Here is a 13561-nt window from a genome sequence, read left to right on the forward strand (position 1 = left end):
ATACAATGATTGTAGGCTTCATCTGTGCATCAGCATCTCTGGCCTCAGATATGATGCATGCGATCATTGAAAGCTGCTCTATTATGAATGGGCTATTGAGCAGGAAACTGGGATTATCCCCATCTATTGCCAGAAAGATCTGATGTTTAATTTCCTCCTGGAGTTACTCCAGTATTGAACAGCAAAGGTTTTCAATTTGAAGAACCCAAAGACCGGCCTTCTAACAGGTCAGCAGTCCCTTTGAGTGCATTGCTGATGTTTAGGAGTCTATGTCCAAGGGATCAGTTGTACCTAAAAAATATTTGTTCCTCTTCTTTGATGGAGCTGGTAAATACCTTAAAATTGCAAAAGTACAGTTGCTATTGTAAAATACAACTTCAGTGCTGCCTTACCTGCTGTGCACTCCTCTTCAAATGATGTTCAAATAGCCTTTGAAGCACCACTTGTGAAGAGACTAGCTGTTCACTGGTGGTTTAAGGAAAAGGCTGTCTTATGGAGTCAAAAAACTGCACATGAAATAACCTAAGTATGCTTACAGCTGGGCAGTGGTTGTCCCAACAACCATTAGAACAGAGTTAATGAACAGGTGCCATATGATGGGGATGGGAACTGATCAGTTATTCACACCTTGAGTTGACAGTCAACAGATGAAGTATTCTGGTGGTAGTGTGAGTGGCAATAAGTCATGAGTGCTTCACCTGAGGGGTCAAGAACAGGTTAGCAGTTGCTAAAAAAAAGAAGGAAGAACTCAGGCTTCAGTATGTAGGAACGTAGCATGGTTCAAAACTGCCACCTTAAGCTGTTTTGTGGGGCTGTTAAAAAGCAGTAACCATGTGCAAGTGTGCTGAGCTGATTCAGTCATGTAGAGGAGCTTGGGGGTGCAGATGCCTGCTTACCTTTTTGACAGATCCTGCATTCCTGTAGGCTCCTCATTGGGACGATAAGCTAAGAGAACTATCAGTGTCCCTCCACTGTTCATTAAAGGATCAGGCTATAACTGGCTCTTTTGAAGGAGGTGTACAAACCACTGCTGCAAATATTGCTGCATGGAAGTCAGTTCACTCATGGTTTTGGTTCATATTCAGGTTCTGAATCAGGATCTACATTGTCTCTAAAGCCATCATCAGCTGTATCACCCAGAAGAGGTTGCTTATCGCTGCTATTTAGCAAGGCACATAGAATCATTATTTTTGGCTAAAAAGGGTAAGCAGCATTTTAGACTCTTTTCTCTAGGTTGAACAATGGGGATGAGTGTAGCTCTGGTTCATAGAAATACCGAATGGAAGCATGTGTTTGGAGTTACATAGATGCTTTTGTTTAGGTTGTTTTAAGGGACAGCTTGGTAATTCTGCTGTGGGCAGTTTCAGTCCTTTACAACCACAAAAACTGTTGGAGCAGCACAGAGGATCTAAATATACAGCCAAAATCTAGCCCAAGGTGCATGAAATTGTAGTTTATCCACAGCTTTCCCTACACTATATAGCCTACCCTGGCTCTCTGGCTAAGTGGGAATCCACCAGCACAACCAAGAGGTAACAGATGCTGAACTATAAATTTTAATACAGCCATGACGCTACCCACATTTGTCTTTGTTTTTTGCACACTGTGGACATCCCATTTCCTGGACAGATAAATAATGATTCTCCATCCCTTCATTTTATGCTCACAGTATAGGCTCTAGTCCTCAGATTGTTGCATTTGAGGGTTTCATGATTAACAGAGCCTTTGGACTTTCAAATTTTTGAAATGCTGCTAAACTTACCTTACTATTTAACAAGTATATGTTTTGAGGGTTTTTTGGTTTTTTTTTTGTTTGTTTTTTTGTTTTTTTGTTTTGTTTTGTTTTACCTATTTCCCAGAGTTATCTTATTAAATGAATTATCTTGCAGTGGTCACAGGTGATGCATTTGATTGTACCTTTTTGGTGGAATTTGTATTAAAATGGCATCTGACTAATTACTTCAAGAACATTAAGTGTTTCAAAACATGCAGACCTATGAGACCAGAGAGCTGTTTATCAGCAGTATAAATTGTTAGACCCTAGTGCTTACTTGTTTGTAACAGCATTTATTCTGCTGTAGCCTCAGAGTGAATATTTAGATCTTAATAAATTTGTCTTTTTCATACACAGTGACAGTTTTACAGTCCATTGTGTTTTGTACCACAGTGTCTACTTAGGGCTCCCAGTTTATGATGTTTCTTCCTAGGCAAATTATAGCTCATACACATAAGTGGCAGAAGACCGGGCCTAACAGGGCTTAGCCTCCTCATTGCAGCTCCACTGCTCCACCGTGATGCCGTAGCGCTGCACCCAGCACCCCCAGCATGCACTGGCACCATAACAGCCCTAAAGAAGGGAGGGATGGCCCCGCACTGCCCTGCGCCACTCTGCACTATCCCCTGCACCCTTGGCCCCCCCAAATAATATTCTCTCTCACCACCACTGCTCATACATTAGGCAAAGAAATATTTGCAGTGTTCAGAAATGGATATTTAATGCATAAAAATTGGACATGACATCCTGAGCATGGAGGGATCTTCAGAGCTTGACAAAGCCCTGCCAAACACTGCATTCCTGGAGCAAAGCTCCCAGCAGAAATAGGGATCTGGACAATCCTAGTGGCCAGATTTTGTATTGAAAACACCAAGGCTTACAACCTCCTGGCTATGTTCTTTACTGACCTGTATCGAGGCTTGGTAACAATGATTAACTGTGTTGAGTTCAGAGACCCGATCGGGTGAGACAGTGAACACACTAGATAGAACGTTGCTGTGATTTCTGGACTGGGGTGAAGGCGGTGGTAGGTTAAAGTGACATCAAAACCTCTCCTCAAGATTACTGCCTACCCACTCTGTGAGCTAAGATACAGTTCAAGAGCATGTACTGGGGACTGTGCCTGCTTTGTCTCCCTATATGTGCTATGAGTGCTCTCCGTACTTCAAAAACACCAGTGCCGCACAACGGAAACACATTGGCCTCTTTCCTCATTCCTTTTCCCAGAGCTATAAAATCATACTTCACTGTCAGGTTCAAAGAAATGATTCCCTATTTCAAACCATTATGCCTTGTGTATTTGATCTCACTGAAATCGGCTTTTCTTAAACAGCAGGTATAATACAGCACAGAGTCAATGCTGATCCCTAAGTTTGACTTCTGATACGCAGAGGGCCAGCTTCACATAAGAGCCAGGCACCAATGTCTAGTGTGTAGGCAACACTGAAATCCTCATGATTCTACTTGGTTTCTGCCTAAGCCTATAATGTATGTTTCTCCATTATTTTATGGAACTGTTCAGGACCCCTTCCCTGTGTAACCATCTTCAGGATTCTAATTGCAGTACAGTAATGCCCCACAATGCAGTGCAGATGGGATTTACCATGTCCAAGTTATGCTACAGCCTTGAAATCACGTTCTTATGGCCAAAGCAGCTGTGGACAATGAGTGACAAATCACAGCCTGTGCAAGAAGTATGTCACAGGGACATAAGATGGGAAAGGAATATGATAAAGCTGAACATCCATTTTATTTAAAACTGGGACCATTTCTGTGTTTGGATCAGGCTGCCACTTCGAGGTCTTTTTAAAGGCATTGCATACATCTGAGCAGGTCTTTGCAGGTGATCATTTAAGAACATTTTCTCCTGCAAGAGATGCTCAAGAACAGACATAATTGAGGTGCCGTTCATGCCCTTGGAATGCTGCAAGCACTAGGAATTGCTCTATAGCACTTTGTAGCGGAACATGTAACATTTGTAGTTACATGTAGCACTACAGGAGGTTTCTCTTGCTCTTCTGGCATCCCCAGTCCTCTACTCTCTGCCACTCCTCCAAGGAGGGCAGGAGAGGGAGAGCAGCAGGGCAGCAGTGAGCACTTCTCACCATCCTACTATGCAGGACAGTGAAGGCTCAAAGCCACCTTTGCTCCAGACTCTGGGGCAGCAGCAACCAAGAGCTCCTGATGCCTGCAGAGGTGGCAGGCAGCAAGAAGAGCTACAGCTCCCAGTCCAGAGCAGCATCTCAGTGACAACCCTCCTTTACCACACCTCTGTCAGCTCTGCTCCTCAGTCCCTACCACCACACTGCTGTTACCCCAGCAGCAGAGGGAGCAGCAACCACCGCTGCCCACAATGTCAGAGACTGGCTGTTGGGTGATCATTGGTAGCCTGCCCAGTCCCACTTCTCTGATGGGAGAGGGAGCAGCAGACTGTCAGTGACAGGGCTCACTGGCAGGCTTCCCTGTAGAAGCAAGCAGGGGAAGCAGAGCAACCCCTTTCATGCCTTGGCTAGAGAGCATCCCTTTGTGGCAACTTTGTAGTATTTCTGTAGAGCTACAAAGTGCTGTAGCATCAAAGAATCCATTTCTAAGCACTCGGAAGAGAAGATGGTGATGAGGAACCATCAGGACAGATTTGCCAAAGACAAGTCATGCCCGGCCAACCTGATTGCCTTCTATGATGAGATGACTGACTCTGTGGATGTGGAAAGACCAATGGACATAACATACCTTGACTTTAGGAAGGCTTTTGATATGATCTCCTACAGCATTGTTATAAGCCAGGTGAAGAAGTACAGGTTGGATGAATGGACTGCAAGGTGGATAGAAATCTGGCTGGATTGTTGGTCTCAATGGGTAGTTATCAATGGCTCAAAGTCTAGTTGGCAGCCAGTATCAAGTGGAGTGCCCCAGGGGTGGGTCCTAGGGCTGGTTTTATTCAATATCTTCATTAATGGTCTGGAAGATGGGATGGATTGCACCCTCAGCAAGTTCGCGGATGACACAAAGCTGGGGGGAGTAGTAGATATGCTGGAGGGTAGGGCTAGGATGCAGAGTGACCTGGACAAATTGGAGGATTGGGCCAAAAGGAATCTCATGAGGTTCAACAAGGACAAGTGCAAAGTCCTGCACTTAGGATGGAGCAATCCCATGCACTGCTACAGGCTGGGGACCTACTGGCTAAACAGCAGCTCTGCAGAAGAAGACCTTTACAGTGGACAATAAGATGGATAAGTCAGCAGTGTGCCTTTGTTATCAAGAAAGCTAACAGCATACTGGGCTGTATTAGTAGAAGCATTACCACCAGATCAAGGGAAGTGATTATTTCACTCTATTCAGCGCTGGTGAGGCCACATCTGGAGTACTGTGTTCAGTTTTGGGCCCCCCACTCCAGAAAGGATGTGGACAAATTGGAGAGAATCCAACAGAGGACAACAAAAATGGGTTGGGGCTGAGGGACATGACTTATGAGGAAAGACTGAGGGAACTGCACTCATTTAGTCTGCAGAAAATAAGACTGAGGAGATTTAACAACAGACAGCCTTCAACTCCCTGAAGGGGGATTCCAAAGAGGATGGAGCTGGACTGTTCTCAGTGGTAGCAGATGACAGAACAAGGAGCAGTGGTCTCAAGTTGCAGCAAAGGAAGTTGCAGTTAGATATTAGGAAGAATTTCCTCACTAGAAGGGTAGTAAAATACTAGAACAGGTTACCCAGAAAGGTGGTGAAACCTCCGTTCTTGGAGGTTTTTAAGGGCCAACTTGACAGCTTTGACTGGGATGATCTTGTCAGGGATGAACCTGCTTTGAGATGACCTCCTAAGATTCCTTCCAACCCTAATTTTCTGATTCTGTGATCACAAATGCACGTCTGTCTATAGCCTGAGTGTAGCTAAAAATGATAACAGCTTCGTATATTCAGCATAATCCTAAGCAACACAGTGATGAGCAATACAGCCTGCATGGGACACATTAGACCAGTGGTGGACAAAATATGGCCTATGGGCCAGATCTGGCCTGCCAATTGATTGTATCCAGCTGTCTCTGCAGCACTTCACATGGGGTTGAGCCAGCCCACAGCAGCCTGCACCATGCTCCTGCCCACACCTGCTCCATGCCCACCTACAGCACTGCCCTGGCCCCAGCTCCAGCCAGCATGCACAGCTTCCTGGTGGGGCTGCCTTTTACCCACTTGACTGTCTGCAAGTGGCTGCTCATTGTGCTGGGCAGGTGGAGCAGATGGAAGGCGGCCAGGAGCTGGAGCCCCATGTGCTGGGGCAGGAGCCACCCGGCTGCAGCTTCCTCCTCACCTTGAGTGGTGCAGCAGGGACAGGAGGAGCCACTGGAGGTGGAGGGAGCTGTAAAAGCAACCCTGCTGAGAAGCTGTGTACACTGGGCAGGACAGAGCTGGGACTGAAGCCGGGCTGGCAGCTGTGGGCACAGACTGGGTTGTGGGGGGGTCCAACATGGGCTACTGCAGGCAGAAGTGGGGCTCAGCCCTATGTGGAGTGTTGCTGGGGCAGCCACAGACCAGATTAGGGGAGTGAGAGGAGGCCGGACCTCATGTGCACCTGTACTGCACTACCCAGGTGAGCTCTGCTGCATGTGCCCCCTGCCCCGCATTCCCCTTCCTCCACCCCTAGCCGGCTCCTGGGATCTAGCATGTAAGCAGCCTCCCCCAAACCTGAGCACATCCCCCCACACCCAGTCATCCACACAGACACCCCCCCCCCCACACACACCCCTATATAAAAGAGCAACACTTTATTTTGAGCTACTATGCAATCATCTGTATATATACTACTAAAAAAGAAAACATAAATCAGGACAAAAAATATGTTACAGTAGATATTTGCTTTTTAGTATGATTTGTTTTTAGCTATAATTTATCAAGATGATATCTTCTGAAAGATTTTGTGTGTGCAGCCCTCGGCAGATCACCAAAACTCATTAAGTGGCCCTCCAACTGAAATAACTGCCCTAGATGCTGTAAGTCAGTCTTTCCTTTTCCAAAGTGGGGCTGGATTTTCTCAGTTAGTTCTGGTTACATCCTTCCAAAAGGGCTTCCCTCATAAACCAAGGAGGTATCCAGGGAAGCCACCTCAGGATCATAAGAGCCAGTTGCTTCTTCTGTGGCTACAGGGCAGAGATCCTGTGTGCACCACCTGAGTAGGGAAGGCAAACAACTTTTAACCAGTTCCATTACATACAACTTAGCTAAATATATGGAGGTTTTCTCATCTCCAAAAAGGCATCCTATGGGCTTCTGTAAGATACCAGAGGACAGTAGGAGCACGCTGATCTGAAAAGGCAAAGATTTTGCTGCTAGCCAAACAAGAATGGCCCTATCACACTTATAGCTAATACTGAGGTCTGTACCTGTCAGAGTGAAAGTGAAGATTAACTAATAGAAAGGGCTTTCAGGGATGGGCCATTATTTTGGGCAGAGGGCCGCTTACTGAGTTTTGGCAAGCCATCAAGGGCCACATGACAGGCAGCCCAGGGCAGTTAAATATTAATTTTCTAAATTTTTTAAGGGCCCCGCACACTGGAAAGGATGGCCTGGCAGGCCACATCCAGCCCACGGGCCACATTTTGCCCACCCCTGGCTTAGATCCTAATAGTGCAGCAGGGAGCAGAGCCTGCTGATTTGCATCATAAGCAAAATCCTGCAGCAGATGGTGAGAGTGAATGCTACAAAGTGGGGGAGGAGGTCAGTCTTACTTTGTTCAAAGTCCCTGGCTGTATTGGTGCAAAGTAGTCTGCCTAGCCCATGTGTTGCCACATCACAGACTCCCCATTCTGGTGCCCCTCTAGTGGGTGCTGAGGGCAGGGCTAGGGCCCCATGCACTCACCCCAAGTTATGTTACTGACTGACTCAAAAAAAATGGCTAAAGCTAACATTTGTTTTTACCTCTGGGCAGTGAAGATGTCTGTGAAAGAGGCGCCAGGTCGGGCTGCATGTTCAAGCAAGAGAGCTCCTGCAAAAAGTATAGGTAAGACAAAAATCCTCCCAGTCTCCTGCTAAAAGGACAAAGTGTAATGAAATGTTCCTGGGGTAACTTGCCTTCCCCCACCCCGCAACATCCATCTCAGCAGGCTCAGACCAGAACCTCCCACACACTGAAAAGTGGCAGGAAACAAGCCCTTCCTCCACCACCACTGCTAGCAACACCAAGTCCTCCAGTTGAAGCCAGGACTTCCTAAAACTAACTCCCAGTCATTGTGTGGTCTGCCATGGACTGCTTCTGTTATCTTCCTGTTACCTGTGTAGATCCTTGCTAGTGTATAGGCAAAATCTCTTGCTGCTAGCTCCGTGCCAGATGGCCCCTTTGAGCCAACTCTCTGAGAGAACTCTTCAAGCTTGCTGATAGCAGATTGCATTCGCTGCACAGCAGACTCCAGGTCTTTAATGTTGGAAGCCAGCTCCACCTTTCCCTGCAAAGAACACTGTTTTAGGAAAAATGACAATAAACTTGTCTCTTGCAAAGACTGCAGCTGCAGATCTTGGGTTGCTTTTAAATACCAAAGCTGATCTACTTAAAAAGGTTGGAGACCACTGCTCTATCTGATCTAAGCTCCATTTTCATAGTGCCCCAGCTGTATTGTGAAACATATGACTGGCAGGCAACAGGGAGATGCTAATATTGCTCTGAAGTGGCTGCCTATTAATAATAGTGTGCACATGGCTGCCTAGACGTGTTAGACTCTAATCCAAGTTTCTCGTTCAGCAACACATTGTGCTTTCAGAAGGGGTCTTTATTTCAGCATTAACATGTAGACTGCCATAAATTACATAGATGTCACTATATGGAAGCCTACAGCATAACATCAATGATACCAAGTCTTCTCCTTGAATCACAGAGCTGACAAACTTGCAGTCTTGGAGTGACAGCCTGGCCTCTGGGAAGTGAATGGGCATTCTGATGCAGACCTTGCTGGAGGCAAGATTTCACCTTGGTTTCAGCTCATGGAGTCAGACGTGTTCAATTCTGCATCCCCACCCTACCAGGTCTACCACTAAATCTGCTGTGGCACAATAAGGCAAAAAGGTCTTTAAGGCAGCACTTGTAGGAGGTTCATTGCATAAATTAATCTCTTAGGGCCTTGCCACACATTCAAAATAAAACTGGATAGAAACCAGCTATAGAGTTGTTATACATTTTCAAGCACTAACTTGGTAGCTGGTTGGCTCTTCTTATAACTAGACAGTCATTTGTAATGTGTGATATTTACTCTGCACATGTAGCCAGTCTAAATATATTGTATGATTAACCAGTTAATTGCATAATATATGTAATGTGTAGCAGGGGCAATATTGGTAGGTTACTTGGGAAGCTGAAGATGAGAAGCAGCTGCTGCAGTTTCCAGGGGACATTTCTGAGGAGTCTGGCGCTGCTAATGATCATGCAATGTGCACTTCCCATTACTACTGGAAAATACAGCCTACTAGCTCAGCAATGCTCAGTCTGTGAGAATTCAACCTCGCTCTGTTTTCCATAATGCTTTCATGCATGACACCCTCCAAACAATTGCCCTGTATTCTGTGACTGTGTTAATACATGAAGAACACAGTGCTTAATGAACACTGTTTCGTGCTCCAGGCAAAGCAGTTAACTAACATTCACAGCATTTGTAGCATGAATGCAAAATCATCATCATTACACTGGTTGCATCTGTTGCCAAGATAAATTCCAAAGGAGCCTACAAACCCACAGCGTGCTAATAAGATGTTTTGAAAAAACAATGTTAAAAGTAACTTGGAGGTTGATGCCAGGTAAAAATACAGGCACAGAGCTGAGCTTAGCTAAAGTTACTTGGGTTTCTCCAAACCCAGTGAATGTATGTGTTTGTTGTCTGATGATATCAGAAGGGAAACAGGACTGTATGTTTATTCTCCAACAATTTGTCAATGTTTTACAAATGAAAATATTAGGGCTGACAAATGATTAAAAAAATAATTGCAATTAATTGCGAGATTAAAAATAGTTGCAATTAATTGCTATTTTAATTGCACAGTTAAACAGTAGTCAGGACTTCCCCCCCAACCCAACAGCCTGGAGCCTGTGCACCCTGCAGCTCCCTTCCCACCACCACCAACAGCGCACAGTCCCAGCCCCAACCCTGGCCCACCCTGTGCCCGCTCTGGACCAGCCACAACCTGTGTGAACAGCCCCAACCCTGGCCCACCCTGCACCTGCTGCAGACTCACCTGCCCATGCTGAGCAGTGGCAGCAGCCAGGCAGAAGCTGTTGCTCAGTGTGGAGAAAAAGCGACCTCTCCCCCTTACCGCTGCCAGGTCCTTCTTGCTGCAGCTGCCTAGAGTCCATGCCTGGGCTGCCCTGTGGCTCTTCTGCACTGCCACTGCTGCCCCACTGGTTGGCCCAGAGGTGGCAGTGATGGCAGGAGAGAGACAGCTGGGCACAGGCTCTGAGTGGCTGCAGTAAGAAGGCCCCAGCAGCAGTGAGAGGGAGGGGCCGCTTTTCCCTGTGGCGAGTAAGAGCTTCTGCCTGGCTGCTGCTGCTGTTGCCGCTGCCTACTGTGGGCAGGCGTGTTTGGAGCAGGCACGGGGCAGGCCAGGGATGGGGCTATGAGCACAGTTTATGGCTGGTTTGGAGCTGGTCTATTCCGCTGGTCAATATGATGTGCGCAATTAACATGATTAAAAAAGTTAACGCATTAATTTGTTTTTTAATTAATTGCATAAGTTAACTGCCATTAATTGCCAGCCCTAGAAAATATTCTAATTTCCTGCAAATCGACTGCAACTGACCAGGAAAATCAGGATAAAGGTTTTCCACTTCCTCCATGGCAAAGAAGGAAAGAAGAACAAAAACTCAGGCAGCAACTTTGGTGATTATCCAAAGCAGAAACAACCAAGCTTTGCTCTCCTGTGTATTTCTCTACTTTAAGCCCAACAACCTGTAACTCACCAGAGCTGGGCAGGGACTTTCAAAGGGTCATTTTTACAGTAATTTTTTCTGACTGTTTTAGTCAAATAGGGAAAGACCTTTAAGAGCCTTCAGTTGGCCTCCTGCTCCAAGCAGTCACCCAAAAGCCACTGCTGCTAGAACTGGATTCATTTCTACCAGCAAAGAATAACTTCCAAGGTTTGGGGCATTTAAAGATAAAAAGAGAACAGCAGAAATGAACTCAAAGCACAAAGTTCATAGTAATGTATCAGCCAGATTTGTAGCTTTGCCTTAACAACCTAGACTGGTCCTTTTACAGCATTAAAGCATGGGCATAGTTGAGAGAAGTGTCCCTGTATTTGGTATCAACAGGCTTTGATTACAAATAAAATTTACAAGGTCAGTTAGTCAGTGCTGGTACCCAAGAGGAAAGAAAATTCCTCCAGAGCCTCACTGCACTTTGCAGAGCTGGCATATAGGAAGACAATGATAGACAATGATATTAGATGATATCTATGACCTGATCAACTTTGATCCCAACTTGCTAAAAAAATACACTGATCATGAAACTCCCCAGAGTCACTTTAGAGTTACATTTCAAGGTAGCCTGGAATTTAAAATACCCTCATAGCTCTGTGACAAGGGCACTTCAGGAACATGAATCTACTGCATCTACATATTATTCATCTCCCAAAATGGATCCTAAATGGTGGCCTCAGGTATCCACAGCCATGGAATCCACATTCATTCACAATCCACAGGAATCCACATTCATTCCTCCTGCTGTGTGTTCTATGAGAAGACCAGCCAGCTAATCACTCACTGGTTAAGTTTTATTTTCCATCCACCTGACTCTCCTCTGTGTGACACACCCTTGAATCTCTCAGCTTCTCATAATTATGATTTACACAGCAATTGCCAAAGTGCATGCTGTTGCCTCATGGTAACAGCAACTTAAGCAACCATATGAGGAGCAGTCAGACACTGCTGGCTCAGAACTTTTAAACTAGTCATGTTCCTATCTAGTCTTATGTTAGGAGCCATGACCCAAACATGAGAATATGGCTGGGTATTTATGGGTAAACAACTGTTACTGGAGTGATCTCACCTGCACTGCAGAGAAGAAGGCAACTAATGCCCGTCCTTGGCTCTTGGTAAGGGAGCGCAGGACATCAAGTGAGAGGATATTTGTGGTTCCCTCCCATATGGTCAGCACCTGTGGGGGCAAAAGGGGGTACAAGCAGGAAAGTTGTGTCTAAAGAAAAAATGGGATTTGTTATCAGTGACAAACACTCACCAAATCGTGGCTCCCCCACAAAATCCCAGCATCTGGAAGTGGGAGAGGGAGAGAGGAAGAAACAGAACCAGTAGTAGAGAAGAGCTGGTAGGGCTGAAGTTGTGAAAGAGGATTCTCAAGTAGAAATGGAATTGCTAAGCCAGAAAGGGCAGATGTTCCATAGGAGAAGCCAGGACTTGCCCCATACGACCTTCCAGGGCAGGACTAACCTCTGGTGCTAGGCTGACAGAATGCTAAGGGTCAAGTTCAGATGAGAGGAGGGCCAAGACCAGCGAGGAGCAGAGAGGCTGGCAGATTGAATGAAAGGAGGGACGACGGAAACAGCCACTGCTCAGAGTAGTGAGGCAGAATCTGAACAGGGTGAACTGGAAATTGGGGAGGTGGGGGATGGAGAACAATGAGGGTAAATAGACAGTGGGCATCACTAGCCCCACCAACAGCACCGCTGAGCAGGAGTCAGTCAATTTCTGGTGATGTAAACAAGGATGGTCCCTCCAGGTCAGAACCAGGCAAGACTGATTAGTTCTGTCTACACTTGTTATAACAAGGCCCAGGATAAACCAAGACAGAGAGCACAGCTATGATATCCTCCAGGCTGGGAAGGCTGTCTGAGCACACAGAAAGCATGTGGGATATCACAAGGGGAGATCTGGAGAGCCATGTCTTACCTGGGCATCTCGAAGTGTGACTGGCAAGCCTGTGTCCTCCATGTAGCCCTGCCCTCCAAAGCACTCCAGCCCTTCAGAAATAACAGCAATAGCCTGCAAATCACAGGGCCCTGTCAGGAATCAGAGCAGCAGACAGCCTACTTTGCCCCCAGCTGGCACTGGTTCCCAGAGTGGGCCTGGCTACTTCCAGCTGTCTCCAGTTACCTGTAAAAGTATGGCTCTCTCCTTATAAGCATCAGTTCTCTCAGTGACCAGTCAGCTACCAAATAGGACAGGTCTAGCTCTGGGCTCCTGGCACCTGTCCATTGGTTCCTAGTTCTTGATTCCTGCCTGCCAACATCTTTGCTCCCGACTTGCTCCAGTCTGCTTTTGACTCCTGACCTTGTCTGCTCCTGATCCTTTGGCTTGTAACCCTCTACGATCAAGCCCTGACTGCCCGCATCCCAGTCATTCCAAGACAAGCACAAGTCTCTATGGTTTGGTGTACAAGATCCATATTACACGCTAGGAAAAACTGGTCCTGTAGCTCTCCATGCTAATTGACATATTACAGCTAAGCCTGCGTGGATGGTGATCCTGCTGGGAAAGGGTTAAGTGGATCTTGTTAACTCACAAAAGCATTTGGGAATCACAGTACCCTTCCTCAGGTCTCTAGCAGAAACCCCAAGATTTAGATCTACAGGGTCACATCCCTGATGTCTCTAGCAGAGACCTGAGGAAGCACCCTGAAATACCCAAAAGCTTGTCTAAGTTTATCCCAACCATGCAGTTGGTCCAATAAAATATATCACCTGCAAAAATCCTTGCCCCTCGCATATTTTCTGGACCATCATGGATACAGCAACACCTCAGTACTACCAAAGTGGACACAGGCACCTAAGCGCGATTCTAGTCCAGCCTGCTCAAGATCTG

At 46.3% G+C, this 13561-nt stretch overlaps 1 protein-coding gene across 5 annotated transcripts in view; it reads right to left on the minus strand.

Annotated features, from left to right (window-relative positions):
• The window catches only part of LOC102565677 (acyl-CoA dehydrogenase family member 11), a 36616-nt gene that overhangs the window by 1421 nt on the left and 21634 nt on the right, over positions 1-13561 (minus strand). For 4 of the 5 annotated variants that reach the window (XM_006268931.4, XM_019493677.2, XM_059713595.1 and 1 more), the window contains 5 exons: positions 12650-12742; positions 11793-11900; positions 8039-8210; positions 7687-7753; positions 6522-6937 (listed from right to left, as the gene is read on the minus strand). In XM_006268931.4, coding sequence (XP_006268993.2) covers positions 6817-6937; positions 7687-7753; positions 8039-8210; positions 11793-11900; positions 12650-12742 — 561 coding nt within the window. In that variant the 3' untranslated portion in view covers positions 6522-6816. Of the gene's footprint in view, positions 1-6521; positions 6938-7686; positions 7754-8038; positions 8211-11792; positions 11901-12649; positions 12743-13561 lie in introns of those variants that run through there. The other variant, XM_059713594.1, reaches the window with a different exon arrangement.

The sequence above is a fragment of the Alligator mississippiensis genome, chromosome 10, assembly GCF_030867095.1.
Source record: "Alligator mississippiensis isolate rAllMis1 chromosome 10, rAllMis1, whole genome shotgun sequence".
Lineage (NCBI taxonomy): Eukaryota > Metazoa > Chordata > Crocodylia > Alligatoridae > Alligator > Alligator mississippiensis.